Below are 15,254 nucleotides of genomic sequence, written 5' to 3' on the forward strand. Positions count from 1 at the left end.
CAAATGCTAGTCCAGTGGTGGAAATTTGCCAAAGCTACTTTCCCACAGTTGCAATGGCAAGAAAGAGAGATGGAACCAATTAATGATATATTGGAGTTACCAAAAGTGGCATCTGGAATGGATGTGTCTGATTCTGCAAACTGGAGGCAACCAGTGGAGCAGGGGGAATCAGAACCAGTGAAGAAGCTGCATGCCATGGAGTTGGCAAAGGAGAGAATGTGTAAGTCTGGTTTAGACTATACCAAATGTTGGCAACTGAGTGCAGTTTTTACAGAAAAGATGGCAAGTCTGCCTGAGATGCAACTGGAATTTGACTACAAGAACTTTTACAGAAATAGAATGGTTGCTTCCAAGATCCAAGTTGTGGCCCAAGAGAACATAAGTGAAAGTGGGAAGGAGGCTTCCAGGAAAGAAGAGGTTAAACAGATTGTGCTGGGTGCAGGAGAGAAGGAGTCTGTGGAAGTGGCTGCAGCTGTTGAGCTATTAGCATTCTCTTCTACTTCTGCTAGGCACAAAGGTACCTCTCAAGGGCTCAGTGAGTTAAAGGAGATAGAGACATGTATCACAACTGCTTGTTTGTCTTTTGTAAAGCAAGTTGTGGAAGAAGATCTATTCCAGGATACTGATGATTGTCTGGACTTTCCTTAACACAATCTGAAGCAAAGGACTCCTCAGAAGAACTTTTTCCAGGTGTGGATGGTCCATTGGAGTCTGTTTTGTGGCAAACTGAAGTAAAAGACTTTTCAAAAGAACTGTTCCCTTACAGTTATGAAATGACTGAACCTGTATTGCCAGAAGGACTGAGATCTGCTGAACTAGCCCAAGAGGCAGTTGCAGGATGGGAGGGTGTACCTGCATGTCCAGAGAGTGAGAGTAAAGTTTTTCAAGATCATAAAGTCCAGGACATTGCTTTACCAGCAAAAGCGTTGAACAGGCTAAATAAGGGAGAATTAGGGACTCTACAGTTCTCAATGCAAATGGGAAAGCAGTCTCTAACCCCTGTAGTTGATCTATGTAAGCCAGTGTTGGAATGTTTAAAAATACCTGTGTTCTCCCCAGTAATTGGTGGAGGGGGATGGGTGTGTCAGATGTTAAATTGTAAGTACCATCATGAAATTATAAAGGGTGAAGCAGTGGCTTTAAAAGATCTTTTACCTGGCAGAAATTTTTCTGTTCCCAAACTCTCTTTACAGCTACAAAGCTATTTGTGTACATTTTGGGTTTGGTTCCAGCAAGTGCACTCTATGGGAGTTGTGTGTATGTTGATTTTTTTGCTCCAGTTGGACTATGAGTTTTGCAGAGGCTTTTTGGCTGCAGTGATTTCAATACAATGGAAGACATCTGGAACTGACAACCTTGCTCATGGTGGAATATTGAAGAAGGAAGAGAGTTGTGATATACAATCTGTTTTCTGTAACCCCAAATATTGGCTGTATTTTTGTAAAGGAAAAGTTGTGGAGGGATTTTTCTTCCTTTATGTAAGATTTTTGTTCCTTTATGTATGTACCTATACCTGTAAGATCTGTATCAATAACTACAGCATGCCATTTCTTTTAGGCACCCATTTTCAGATCCAGAGTGATCATAGTCCCCTTCAGATTAAGGTGGTCTTTGATTTTATAAGATTATTCATTTTTTATTTCCCATATTCGGGGAGTTTTAAATTCTGAGGCCAATTTATTGTCACGGAGATGGGGTCCATAAGATGATGTTTGACAGTTCTAGTATAGGCATAGTGCAGGCACTGTGTCTTACGGGATACCGAAATGTTTTATGGTTTTAATTTTAATGTAGATCTCATTCTGTGGGTTGGAATAGTTCCAGTTCTGGCTGGAATCTCTTCCAACTTGGGAGGGGCGTGTCACGGGGTGGGGCAAGTCCCTTTCCCTTTAAGATGGTTTAGGCTGGGTGTTGGTTAACCAGGTGTAGGGTATTGATAACTTAAAGAATAAAACCTGGGCTTGGGTGCCTGAAAACAGAGAGCAGGGGGAAGGGTGCTAACAGCTTTTATATTGGAAGCAATACTGAGACCTGTAAGATGGTAGTTTTAGCCTCTATTTAGGTAAGATCTTTCTTGTTTTTAAAGCTATTGTGATGCATGTAGTTATGTCTTTTTGGAGCAATTGAAGCTCCCTTAAGCTTTAATAAAAATCTTTTATATAAAGCATTGGGTGCAGTGATTGACCAGGGACATGTATGATGGGACCTGGGGCTTGGAGTGAGCAAAAAATAAATAAGCATTGCTCTTGGAGGTTGTGAAAGGTGGTGTAGGCGGAGGAGGGTTGAGTCTGGCTGGTTTGGGGGTCTCCCTTGGCCCTTCCCTACCCCAAGGGTGATGTTTGTTACATGGTGGCAGCCAGGGTTCTTAAGTGCCTGACATGGTAAATAGTAGTGGACTCTGCTAAGTTTGGGGGTCTCCCTTGGTCCTTCCCTACCCCAGGGGTGATGTTTGTTACATTGGGTGCACAGGATGTGGTGGCAGCCATTTTTGGTATCACTGCAGCTGCGCGCCTGGGCAGCTCAGGATAGGGTTCTAAGGGGATATACCTTACCTTGAGTAAAGCCCCAGCAGTCCATGGGGTCTTTTGGATTTGTGCCAGCTATATAGTTAGTGCAAATCAAGGAAACCTGGTGTAATGCTGGGCAGGCCAGGAGAGGGACTATGATATGGTGAAGGCCTGCTTCACCAATCCCGATCCCTTCCTGGGTTTGATTCATCTCCTGTTCCACTTCCCTGCTCATAAATGCTCTTTGATCACTCCCAGCCCCCATATCACATGGCTCAATCTTACCTGTGTCAGCTGCAGTGCTCCTCTATGTAGTGCCAGCAGGCCAGTGCTGTTGGACGAGCACTGTTGGGCCAGCACTGCCAGCTCAAGAGCAGCTGCAAATGTGTTTTCTGGCATATTTGTGACACTCTGAACCAGTGCAGGGACAGATGCACCAACTAAGGGCCAGTTAGGATTGCATGACCAGTTTGTTAGATGTGTTATGGTTGTGACAATCCTTTCATATGGCTACATGCTCAAGTCATGTGGAATTACTAATTCAAGTATTCTCTCTTTCCTTCGTTTTGCCTTCCACAATCATACTAAATCCTGATAATTAGGCAAAAATCACTTCTCTTCTCTCATTTCCCCCCTTCATCTATTCCACCTTTCCTCCTTCAAGTCCTCTTCCTTCCACATTTCTAGAAAGTATGAAGTGCTAATTCTTCTGTAGTTGCTGGGTTGACTATACTCACATACTTTTTCAGGACTGTAACTTTTATATTGCTTTGACATGAGGACAATGGTGAAGACCACAGAGGATAATCTGAATCAGGACTTCTTGTTTCACTATTTTCCATATCCTGCACAGTAAAAATAAAGTATGTCATCAAAATTCAAGGGTAAATTGACAAATCAATAAAATAAACTGGATGAATTCCAAATACTTCAATTTCAGAGTCAAAGTATGAAGATGGTAACAGAGTAGTTTTATGAGGGAATACCAACAATCCAGTAGAGCAAATGCATCTTATCAATTTGGGGCATTAAAACAATTTCAACTCCCCGCTGATCATTTTTGGAGTAATTTAATATTTAGGAACAATCAAAGGGATAAAACAGCCCTTTTACCTAAATGTATGCTCTGGTCCACATACATAGTTAAGGCAAACAACCTATGATTTTGTCTTCTTCGTTAACTGCTTACACCTTCTGTCATTGTGGGTCCAATCCTACCCAATTTTCCAGTGCTGGTGTAGGTATGCTAATGGGGAGTGTGCTGCATCCTGTGATGGGGAGGTAGTCACAGAGGCCTCCTCAAGGTAAGGGAACATTTGTTCCCTTATCTCAGGGCTGTATTGCAGTTGCACTGGTACTGGAAAATTGGATAGGATTGGCCTCTATGATACCCCAAAATACAGTGACATGTACAAAACCACCTGTTTCTCATCATCATGGTGTTGAAAGACTAATCAACAGTACTTACTAATCTGAAAAGTGGTGCTAAGGTAAAGTCTGGTGTGACAGAAGAACAGTCAGGGTCCAGGATGTAAATAAAAGATTTACAGTATACCCCACTCTTTCCTTTTATTATAGTGCCCAGGGTGGTTAGAACTAGCCAACACAAATGAAGCATTTTCATGTAACAAAATTAATTTATGGCATTCTCTTCCTTAAGATGTGCTACAAGAGAATAGTTAAATACCCATCAAATATTTTTTTGTTGCTCACCTCTGAGAACTGACTTTATTAAGTATGGCAGCATGAAAGAAATTGGCTGGATTTTTAGAGCACATCAACTTAACCAGTCCAATCTCATTTCCAGCTGCCTGTGAGTAGGCACATCACTCCTTTTCTCAATGAAAGGCTATCATCCAGGAGCAGACGCTTCTAAATCCCTCTATCTCCTTTAGTAGTTGTTTGTTACTGAGATGCATGTATATTTGTGGTCCATTTCCTTCTGGAAGGTCTCTCCCACTAAGACTATGGATTGGTCAGTGACAAAGTAAGAACAGTAATAATCTTACCACACTAATATAAAATAAGGTAACCCCCGCCTTTGCCATTTTCATTAAAGCGAGTTGGGTTGGTTGCTATGCAAGTAAATAACACAGTGAAACAATCCAGAGTCTGACGTCACAAAGATAGTGCTGACACCGTAGGGCAGGGTTAAGCAGTAAAAGTGACAAACACACAATTGGCTTGAATGGGAATGGATTCTGCAAAAACTATATTAGTTCCCAAAATCTTGGAAAATATTTTTTCCAAGCCCATTCTAAAATTCACATATGCTGTCACTGGCATCATAAGGGACCTAGAGACCTCCTAACTCCCAGCCCTCTCTCTTTCCCTCTAAAATATGTAAATTAACCCTGTGAATCTTAAGTATGCAGAAACTACTCCAGCTGCCACAATATGTAGTATGTACAAATAATATGTACATACATACACAGTATGTAGCAGCAATTGCTTAAGGAATATGGTCTGAGAACACATTATGCAGTCACCTTGTTAAAGCTAAGCAAGTCTGGGAATAAGGAGTGCTCATATGGGAGAGCACTTGAGAACAGTGGCCTCTCTAGGGGGTGCGGGCTGCACTGGGTGACACGCTGGGGGGTGATGCACCCTGGGGGGAGGATGCACTAACTTTGTGGCTTTTGGAGCTACCCCATCGTACCATACACTGTTGGATGCAGACTGTCCAGCGGAGTGCAATGCAAAAGACAGAAGTGAAATAGCTCCTTTCGTTCAAAAGTTATAGCCAAAAAACTGGAAAGAAAAAATGCATGGAGCCCTATGGAAAGTGAGCCGTATCGCATATCGGAAACGGTAGGCTGAGAGGAATCCAACACCACCAGAATGGTCCTGATCCAATGAAAGCAGCCCACAAAAACACGAGGAGGGCCCTGCCTCCTTCCCAGCTGCGAGTCTATTGAGTTGGAAACAAAGCCACGTGGCTGCGTTTACTCACAAGTAGGCGAACTTGCCTTAGTCTGTCGGAAAGGGCAGGCTGAGAGGACTCCAACCACACCAGAATCGTCCTGATCCAATGAATGCAGTCCCCAAAAACACCTGAGAAGGAGGTCCCTGCCTCCCAGCTGCCCTACTGAGCTCTATGGAAACCAAAGCAGCCTCATGGTCACATTTACTCATGAGTAGGCAGACGAGCCTTGGCTGGTGGTCAGGCCAGGCAAAGGGGAATGTGAGGACACCAGAATGGTCCGATGGAACTTCTCCAGAAGGCAGCCTCCCCCCCCCCCCAAAGGACCAAAAAGAGGCTTCTACTGGTAAGGGGAAGTTTCCTAATTTGCACTTGCAAAGCCAGATGGGTCTTTGTACTGATATGCCTGAAATAGAAGAACTTTAAACTGGGCACTGGGGAGGGCTGCAAATGTCACTGATTCTTTTTTTTGGGGGGGGGGGGGGTTTGTTATTGCAGGTAGACTACAGAGTAAGCTCCATTGACCACAAAGGGACTTACTTCTGAGTAGACATGCATAAGATTGGGCTCACAGGCTGCAATGCTACCCACACTTTCCTGAGAGAAACCCCCATTGACCACTACAGGTGAAACCTACTTATCTGCATTAGTTCTGTGACTCGATTAATAAAAAACGAGTTGTGCTAAATACTACAGTTATGCAAATATGCTGCACCCTGACACTTCCAAGGAAACTAAGGTAGCTGTTATCAATCCCCTCCCCTCTGTACTCAGCCCTCCCCATTGCCAGCTGCCCAGCTTCTTTCAGTTGGGATGCTGATCTTTTAAGAGTCCAGCCCTATGCATTTCTACTCAGAAGTAAGCCCCATTGTAGTCAATCCTACCCACACTTTCCTGAGAGTAAGCCCCACTGACCACAATAGGACTTACTTCAGAGTAGATTCACTTGGTGGAACAGGACTGGCTCCTCCTTATTTAATTATTTCTTTTATTTTAATTTAATTATTTATAATTATTTATTTTAATTTGCTTGATGATGTCACTTCTGGCCATGACATCACTTCCAATGGGTCCTGGACAGATTGTCATTTTAAAAAGCGGGTCCCAGTGCTAAAAGTTTGGGAATTGCTACAAGTTTTCAAAATCACTATAGTCAGAGTTTGGAGGAATAATACCATCATGTTATATATCAATCAATGCGTAATTTCATACAGAATGCAATGAAAAAACTACATTTTATCTGTGTTCTAACAAAGGGTACAGCCAAAAAAACAGTAGGGGCGGGGCGATGGTACATCACCACCTGGGGCATTGCCCCACCCACTGCATGGGGTGATGAGTATACATAAGCTACTATGTATATCCTTTTAACAATGATAGTAAATGGGATTTACTCCTGGGTAAGTGTGGGTAGAACTGCGGCCTAGGATTGTTAAAAATTTTCCTGCTTGATGATGTCACTTCCGGTCATGACATCACTGCTGGTGGGTCCTGACAGATTCTTATTCTAAGAAGTGGGTCCTGGTCCTAAACATGTGAGAACTACTGCCCTACTCTATCATCTCCCTTACATCAGTTTTAGATTGTGAATCCCTGGAACCACTGGAACACAATTTGTTAACCCCTGGAATAGGAACCAGTCTTCTCATTACTTGTTCAGTGTAATGTACATGGATGGTGCCATATAAAAAAAAAAGGCAACACTATGGATTTTGAAAACAGGTTGTAAGATTTTCCACAGCAAGTGAATAGGCCCAGATGGCCCTGCTCCGCCCAGCAGCATCTAACTTTCCTTAGAACCACTTAATAACCACCTGTCCTCTGCATATATTCTAAGGCTGGGATCCTAAATATATTTCAGAAGTCTAAACTGGAGAACAAGGCCATTTAGATAAAGTAAATTAGGGGCTCTCAAACTCTGTAGCGCCATGACCCACCTTGTCCTCTGCAGTGGGTTGCAACACTCCTGGTGATGTTTTCCAGGCCCAGAAACCTACTGTGCAGACCTCTGCAGGCCTCAGAACTCTCCGTAAACCACATCTGGTTTTCGGAAGCAAATTGAAAGTGGCTTATGGAGGCTTCTGAGGGTCATGTGGAAGCCCGTGGAGGCCTGTAAAGTGGGTTGCTGGGCCAGGAGAGGCCTCTGGGGGCTCTAGTAAGTACTGGTTTTGCTCCTATTTGGAGCACCAGAGTGGGTGAGAGGGCCCAGATCATGACCCATCAGTGAGTTCCAAGCCACACTTTGGGAAGCACTGAATAATTAAATTTCAAAACTGGTCATCCCACTTCTCTCTTTTGTGCTCTGGTAAAGTTTTGTCAGATAACTAAAGTTTCTCCAAAGCAAAGATTATAATAATTGTTATAATTTCAAGTAATTTAACACACATTCCACTCACATATTTAATCATGCTTATGGAGGATTATATAAAAACTGGAATTCACAAGTTTCTGTCAGATATTTTGCTCTTCTCTCCAGTACCGGTTTGCGTATTTAAACACATTTTTAAAAGACACCTAGGATTTATCTAAACTTGACAGTGTGTTTCTTTAAGGGGGGGGGTATGGCCAAACAGATCTAAGTGAGGGTGGCAATTTCATACAGAGAACAGGTGGGAGAAAAGTGTGCTGCTTAATTCTTTGTTTCTGCGCTCCCCACCATTACTTTGCTCTTGACCAAGCTATATCCTTTCCAATTGCCTTTTCTCTGTTGTAAGATAGCCTCTCCACATTTTATGCCAGTTCAGCATGACAACTTTATAACACAGTCATGCCACCCTCAAACTCATTAGAGCCCTGTCTAGACTGATTCTGTATGGTTACAGAACTAAACATATTTAGTTGGGAGGTACATACTATTGAAATCAATAAATTACAGCCCAGTCCTATCAAATATCTTCCTACTGATGCAGCCATGCCACCGGGGCACGTGCTGCATCCTAAAAAGGAGGCAGCCCTGGAGGTCTGTTCCCTTGTCTGGGGAGTAAGCCTCTGTCATCTGCAGTGGTCTACTGGGACTTGCACCAGCTCTTTAGCTGGCAGAAGACCAAGTGAACCTGAAAAGACCGATTTGGATAGGATATAGGTGGCACTGTTGCAGCTCTTGCCTCTCCCAGCCTCAAACAGTCTTCCTCCCTACCCCAACCGCCTCTCTGTTCCCCCTCCCTGCTGAATTCCACCCACTGAATTCCCCACTGTCACACAGGTGGCTTGATTTTATTGGGAAAATTGTCTGGGGCAGTGTTTAATATGAATTTTTTGTGACTCGCTGAAAATAATAATTGAAGATCTTTGTGAAAATAAGGGGTAATATGCCTTTAAATGCTGAGTAAAAGACATCAATAAAACTTTAAGATCTTGGGAGTTGGAAAAAAAGAACTGTAGATTGAAGAAGGATGTACAGTTGTGATGACTTAAAGTTAATAGATGCTGCTTAATATGTGAATTACTCAACAGAATTAGAAATAATTGATTGGATGGCTTTTGCCATAAAAAGGGAACAGTTTAAGTAGTCAGGATGGACCCAGCTCCTTGGACCTACACCCCTGTGGTTCTTCAAGCAAGTTTGGTAACGGCTGTGGAGCATGCTGTTGGAATGGATTTCTGTCAATATTAAGTAATGAGGACTATGTGCCAGCTTTTATCTTCAAAGTAGAGCAGTGAGTTCTGTTAGTGTTTATCTGTATCTTAGTGTATGCCTTTTGTGAAGGAGTGGTGTTTCCTTTTTGTGGTATCCTGCCTTCTTCTAGTGAATAAATTTTTTCTCTCTTTTGAATTAAGGCTGCATATGTGTTCAATAGTAACAAATGCTCAAGAAACATGCAGTACAATCCTATCTTGTGCTGGAACAGGCAAACCAGGAAGCTTGTGCTGTATCCAGTGCAAGACAAGGCTCTAAAGTGGCTCAGCCAAAGGTAAGGGAAACTCTTCCCCACCCCGGAATGCCATCTCCCTGCCCTCCCAGAGCCTTGCGTCAGCCAAACTTGGCTGACGCAAGGCTCACTCCCTATGTTGGTGCGGAGGTTGAATTCAGCCTCCGTGGGCTGGCACACCCCTGCACGCTGGCCCTGCCGACTCTCAATGAGGTGTAAATGTGCATTATGGGCAAGTCTGGATTATGCCCTTAATTAAATAGTTAGGCAGTGTCTTCTCACCTGTGCGCTCTGTGTTGGTGGGGTGCAGGTGGGGAGGCTTGACTGAAAGGCATGTAGTAGTGTGTGGGTAATTGCTGAAGTGGGAGACATAGAATTGGCTATCTGCCCCACTAGCTGTGTTGTGCTAGAGTGGGTTATTGAGATTGGCCTTTGTTTGTCACATGGCATGTGTTGAATGGTGGAAGGCAAGCGTCCCCCTAATCACACGGAAGCAAACTCACACTTACACCCACCTCCCTCCTGCTCCTCACAGTGACATACCACAGCACTGGTGAACATGGATGAACAGCTGGTGCACAGACTGGTTGCGTGAAACAGTGTGTATTTGTGACAGTCGCAAATAAACTTATGCTGCCAGAAAGCTAGTTCCTGCACAGTAAGGCCCTATTACCATTGTACTATAAGAGGGCTCCAAGTCATTGACATGTTGCTGCTACTGCATCCAAAACTTGCACAGAATGGAAATTTCACCTAACTTCAGAAATGAACCTGAAGATAATTGGCAATACACGGTATAGACGTGTCCAATGTCAAACAATAAGGTGAGAGATAATGAAGGACATTCAGGGAACTGTAAATGACCTCCTATTTATATCTGGCAAAATATGTTTATATTTTTTAAAGAAACTATATCACTAGGCAAATGTCAAAATTATTTCCTATTTTCTGAAGAATAGATATGTGCATCAAAGCCAATTAGCCCAGTGACCCTTCTAACACACACGGGAATAAACCCAATTATCTTGAAAAAAGCCAATTAAAATTAAATAATCTTAATATCTAAACTTCTAATAATCTTTTGATAATTACTTCTTTCACAAATATGTTTTTAGTGTAAACTGTGAAATACTGTCCATCTATCATGCTTACAAGCAAAGACAACACTCTCAATGTTCTATGGTCTTTAAATGTTGTATTGCAGTTTGCACTAACAAGTAAGCATAGTGACATTAAACATTTAGAGTCCTCTAAAATATGTATTGTGTTCAGTTCAGTTGCGAATCATGATAGAGACGAAACAATTTTAAAAAATCTAATTTGTTAATGTATCCTTACTAAGGGAAGTTATATTTACAATCATCAGTGTGAAGGACAGAAACTTTGCCTCCCCCCCCCCCAATTACATGACTAATGCAGTGCCTGCATGCCTATCAGCAAATAAATATGGGTGATTATGATATCATGACTGTTTTATACATTTTAACTATGGGTTGGAACTACACATTAGGCCCATCACGTGCCTATCAGCAAAAGCAGCAACCCCACGCCTCTTCTTTCTGCAGCAGGGTGACAACAGGGGTAAATAAGGTCACTGGTTAAGATCTCATGCCCATCAGAAGGTCCTAGCCAAGCTAGCCCCTAAATTTCAATACCAATGGCAGCAGTTGCAGTCAGCGCACTATCAGGGAGCAAACAAGTGATGCCTTGGAATCCAGGTGCAGGGCTTTGCCCAGGGTTCCCCAGCAAACTGGCAGCATTATTGTTCTCCTGTAACATTTACTACACAAATTGCATGGCATGATGCTGTATGTTTCCTTGTCACAGCTCCACTTCATTGCTGCCACCTATGGGGAAATTCATAGCATGGTGATTTCACACCACATATTTTGCACTGCTGAACTGCTATGCATGTTTACCTGGAAGCCCACAGTGTTCAATGGAACTTGCTCCCATGTAAGTGTGCATATGAGTGCCATCTTTCAGGAGATAAGGGAGACTTGTAATGGCTCTAACATCTTATTCTGGCCTAATTTTCCATTGGGACAGTTCTAATCCAAATTACTCTTATTGTTAGAGAGTGCTTAAACACAGTGGTGTAGCTAAGGGGGTGCAGGGGTTAGCAGAGGCACCAGGCTACAGCTGCTGAAGGGACAACATCAGAGACTGGGGGGGCAACATTGGGGCTGGGGGGCAACACAGGGGGTAACAACTCCCATGCACGACTTGGACTACGGGGACAACAGTTGTCCACTGTTATTGCTGCGTGCAGCCAAGTATAAGTCATGCATGTGGCTACAGACTACATTGTTGCCCCCCCTCCAAAAGCCTCCAGCAACTAGGAGGGAGTGGGAAAGCACCTCGGAGATTGGGGAAGCCCCGCCTGAGCTGCCCTCACTTGGGCGGGAAGGGGAAGTGAAGGGGTGAGGGCCAGGCCACCTGTTCATCAATCCGCCTGCCCTTGGCAGAGCTGGGAAGGAGGTTGAGATGGTGACAGCAGGCAGAAGCTGAGCAAAGAAAGTTCCTGGCGAGAAGAACCAGCTCCGCTTCACCCTAGGCCTTAGCAGGGCTGGGGGAGATCTTTGTGGGCTGCCTCAGTGCTGGCACCCCCCAGTGAGAGCTGGGGGGAGGTGCTGGTGCTTGGGGATGTGAAACATTTTTTTATTTCTCACTTTTTGAAAAGTGGGTATGAATTCAAAACCCGGAAGTGATGTCACTTCTGGGGCTTCATTTTGGGCTCTGCACTGGGAAACAGAATTGTTAGCTATGCCACTGCTTAAGCAGCACCTTCAGATATTTCAGAGACTGGGAAATGCTAAATTAAATTGTCATATCCTCCAGCATTAACAGTTAAGATGCTGTATTTTCCTCACATAATTATGTGAGACATGAAATATTGATGACAAATCTGGTATTGAAAAATAACTTGTTTTAAATTCTGCTAGTAAGCAGGTTAACAGAACTCAGGAACAGATTAACACAACCTCAGAAGATATCAATACATGTGGGCTTGGATCCAAAAATATCTAGCACAAGTGCAAAAGCACTTCTGCTCATTCAAGGAGGAAGTCTGATCATTTCAGATGAATCCCTGCACTATTGGAAGCCACCTGCACCACATAATATACTACCTCCAAATGTCCCCATACCCTCAGGATTGGTTTTTCAGGAGGCCCTGGTGGCTGTGGCAGAGAGGGGGGACCAGAAAAGCCCTGTTCCATGAGCAGAATACCACCTATAGTTCTTAAGACTAAAGTCACAGTTCCAGCATAATAGGTGCCTTCATGTTGTGCCTCTCTAGGTTATCCTGTTTTGCATAACTCTGTATTTCTCCAGATGGCTTTTTAAAAAATAGCAACCTCCAGATTTTCTTGGACAGGAATTTGTAGAAAATCTATAAAGACTGATTCAACAGAAGCACCATATAGCCAATAGACAGTATGGCTGCAGAGCAACACAAACACTGCTTTTGTCTAAATATTTTAAAGTGCTACAAGGAATAAATGTTCACAACTCACAAATTTGCACAAGTATGACTCTACAGCCCACAAAGCAAGATGCTGAATTAATTCTAAAAGAAATGCCAGATAATATTTTTATAGCTCTGTCTAAAGACTTAGAACCTAAATAAAAAACAGCAGCTGTCTGGAGTTGAACAAGTAATTTGTGCATTATCTGACAAAACATTATCTGAACATTTCATTCAAACCAACCTGAAAAACGGCAATGAGGCATTGTTTAAGAACAGGCTGCAGAAGAATAAAAATGATCTACTAATGACCAACAACTTACAAAAATAGCTAAGATTTGAAAATGCAAAAATAAATTTTCTAAAAGGTACACTAAAATTACACCTTGACAGTTCTAACAGAATTCCCACATAAAAGAAATTCAATATAACATAAGAAAAAGATAAGAATACATTTCAAGGTATCTCAAATTATGTCTTTGTATCCAATAAAGAGTGAAAGGAATCCAAATTGATCTGAATAAAGCACTTAGAGGTGTTTGAAAATGGAGTTATTTTATTCAGAAGTAAGCCCATTGTATTCAGTAAGATAGGTAGCCCAATCCTATGGGGCTTGGTGCCCACAGGACCGGCAGCACCAAAATGGCCACCGCTATAGCCAATGGGTGCTAAGGCAGCCGCCGACGTCTTCTCAGGGTAAGGGAATGTATCCTTTCTTACCCAGGGTAACAGTGCCATGGCTCCAATGGGTCTCCTTGGATCTGTGTCTGCTATTGTGCAGGTGCAGACTCAGGGGGGCCTGTGTCAGACTTACTGGCCGGGGTGGAGCAAAGGACATGGCAGCAGACTCTGCCACTGTCACTGTCACACTCCTGGGCCCGATTATCCTCTTTCCAGCCCAGTTCCACCCTCCCCCACCCCAAAAAGCTGCACCGGGGGCTGGTGGTTACACTTACCATTGGCCACTCCCCAAGTTGTCCTCATGGTGCTGAGGCCCAGTGCCAAAGCTCCCTCCTTGCCGGATGCTGCAAATGTGCTTTATGGAACATTTGCGACATCCAGAGCCAGCAGTATGCACATGCTGCCTGCTCTTAAGAAGATAAGATTGGGCCCTTAGGCTGTAATCCTATCTTACCGGAAACAAACATCTATACTTATACTGTTTTGTTTCATACATATAAAATTGGCAAGAATCACTAATTTGGTCATGTTCTACAATTTATTTTTAAGTAACATTTGCCATATAATATTTTACATAATTGCAAAGACTCCCAGTAAATCCAACAAACAGAGAGACAGGCTCTTCCCATTTGTCTTGCTGAGACCAACTACCATCTGGCTTCTCCCTTCCAAGAACTATGTCCATTTGCAGTCATTCCACCTGGATGCAGCAGAGGGACAGTCAGATAGTGATTTTATTGTGGGTGATTGTTTTAAAATTGTTTTGAGGACTTTTAAAAGTTGAAAGGTGTGGTAAACCAAATACATAAATGAACAGGACGTCCTATCTATATCATATGACAAATAACCTTTTAACCAAAGATTTTGAGGTCAGCGCCATCATATATGAATGAAATCAACATCCTTCTTATTGGAAAGCCAACACCTTCCTCCTTTTAAATTATATCTTATATATATTTTTCCCAGTGTAAAGAACCACTGATACGATTGTATCTGCTTGCCATTTTTTTATGGTGAGGCAGCAGAGTCACATGGAAGAGGAAAAAAAAATTGCTTTTCTTCTAGAAGTGAATCTTTCAACAATGCTTCCCATTTAGTCTCAAATTATTCTCAACACTATCTTCAGATTCCAGTAAAATTAGATAAATGCCTGATACTATGGTATTTGAATTATAAACTATATTTAAGCTCTCACTTTGTATATGACTGTAGCAGAGGACCATTTCCCAATCTTAAGCCCATTCTTTACATGGACATTTTGGAACCATGCAACACATTCCAATAGCTTGGCTCCAATGGGAAAACAGTTGCTACTTTTTATAGCAAACTTGGATTTTTGTCAAAGATTCCATGCAATTTATGCTGTAGTATCAATTTTTATTTCAATACAAGCAAGTTTAAAACAATTATTAATAAAACAATGAACTAATAATAGCCTAGTGCCAGAATTACTTAACATCCTATTAACAGTTCACCTTGAAATCAGATTTAAAAAGTAGATGTTTTAATAGGAAAAAGATACAGATAAATTGGCACTGTAGACAATGGCATAAACCAAATCATACTATCTTTCAAATTATATCTGACTGAAATTCCTCCTTTTGCTCTTAATTCACCTGCAGCACATTAGACAAGGTAATAATTTATGATAATCATATGAAAATATACAATTAATATTCATCACCTCTAGTTTCTCATCACTTTAGATAATCAGTAATGCAGAGTGAAAATGCTGTCAGATTTCTAATTGCTTTGTAATGGGCCTGAAATAGGGAAATCATTAAAGACAAACAATCTGTCACTTG

General features: G+C 42.3%; 1 protein-coding gene across 1 annotated transcript in view; it reads right to left on the reverse strand.

Annotated features, from left to right (window-relative positions):
- Window positions 1-15,254, reverse strand: part of DCDC1 (doublecortin domain containing 1) — a 337,894-nt gene that overhangs the window by 308,837 nt on the left and 13,803 nt on the right. The window contains exon 3 of the mRNA XM_066636033.1: window positions 3,249-3,352. Within this exon, the coding sequence (XP_066492130.1) occupies window positions 3,249-3,352 (104 nt within the window). The remainder of the gene's footprint in view (window positions 1-3,248; window positions 3,353-15,254) is intronic.

Source organism: Tiliqua scincoides, chromosome 1 (assembly GCF_035046505.1).
Source record: "Tiliqua scincoides isolate rTilSci1 chromosome 1, rTilSci1.hap2, whole genome shotgun sequence".
NCBI lineage: Eukaryota > Metazoa > Chordata > Lepidosauria > Squamata > Scincidae > Tiliqua > Tiliqua scincoides.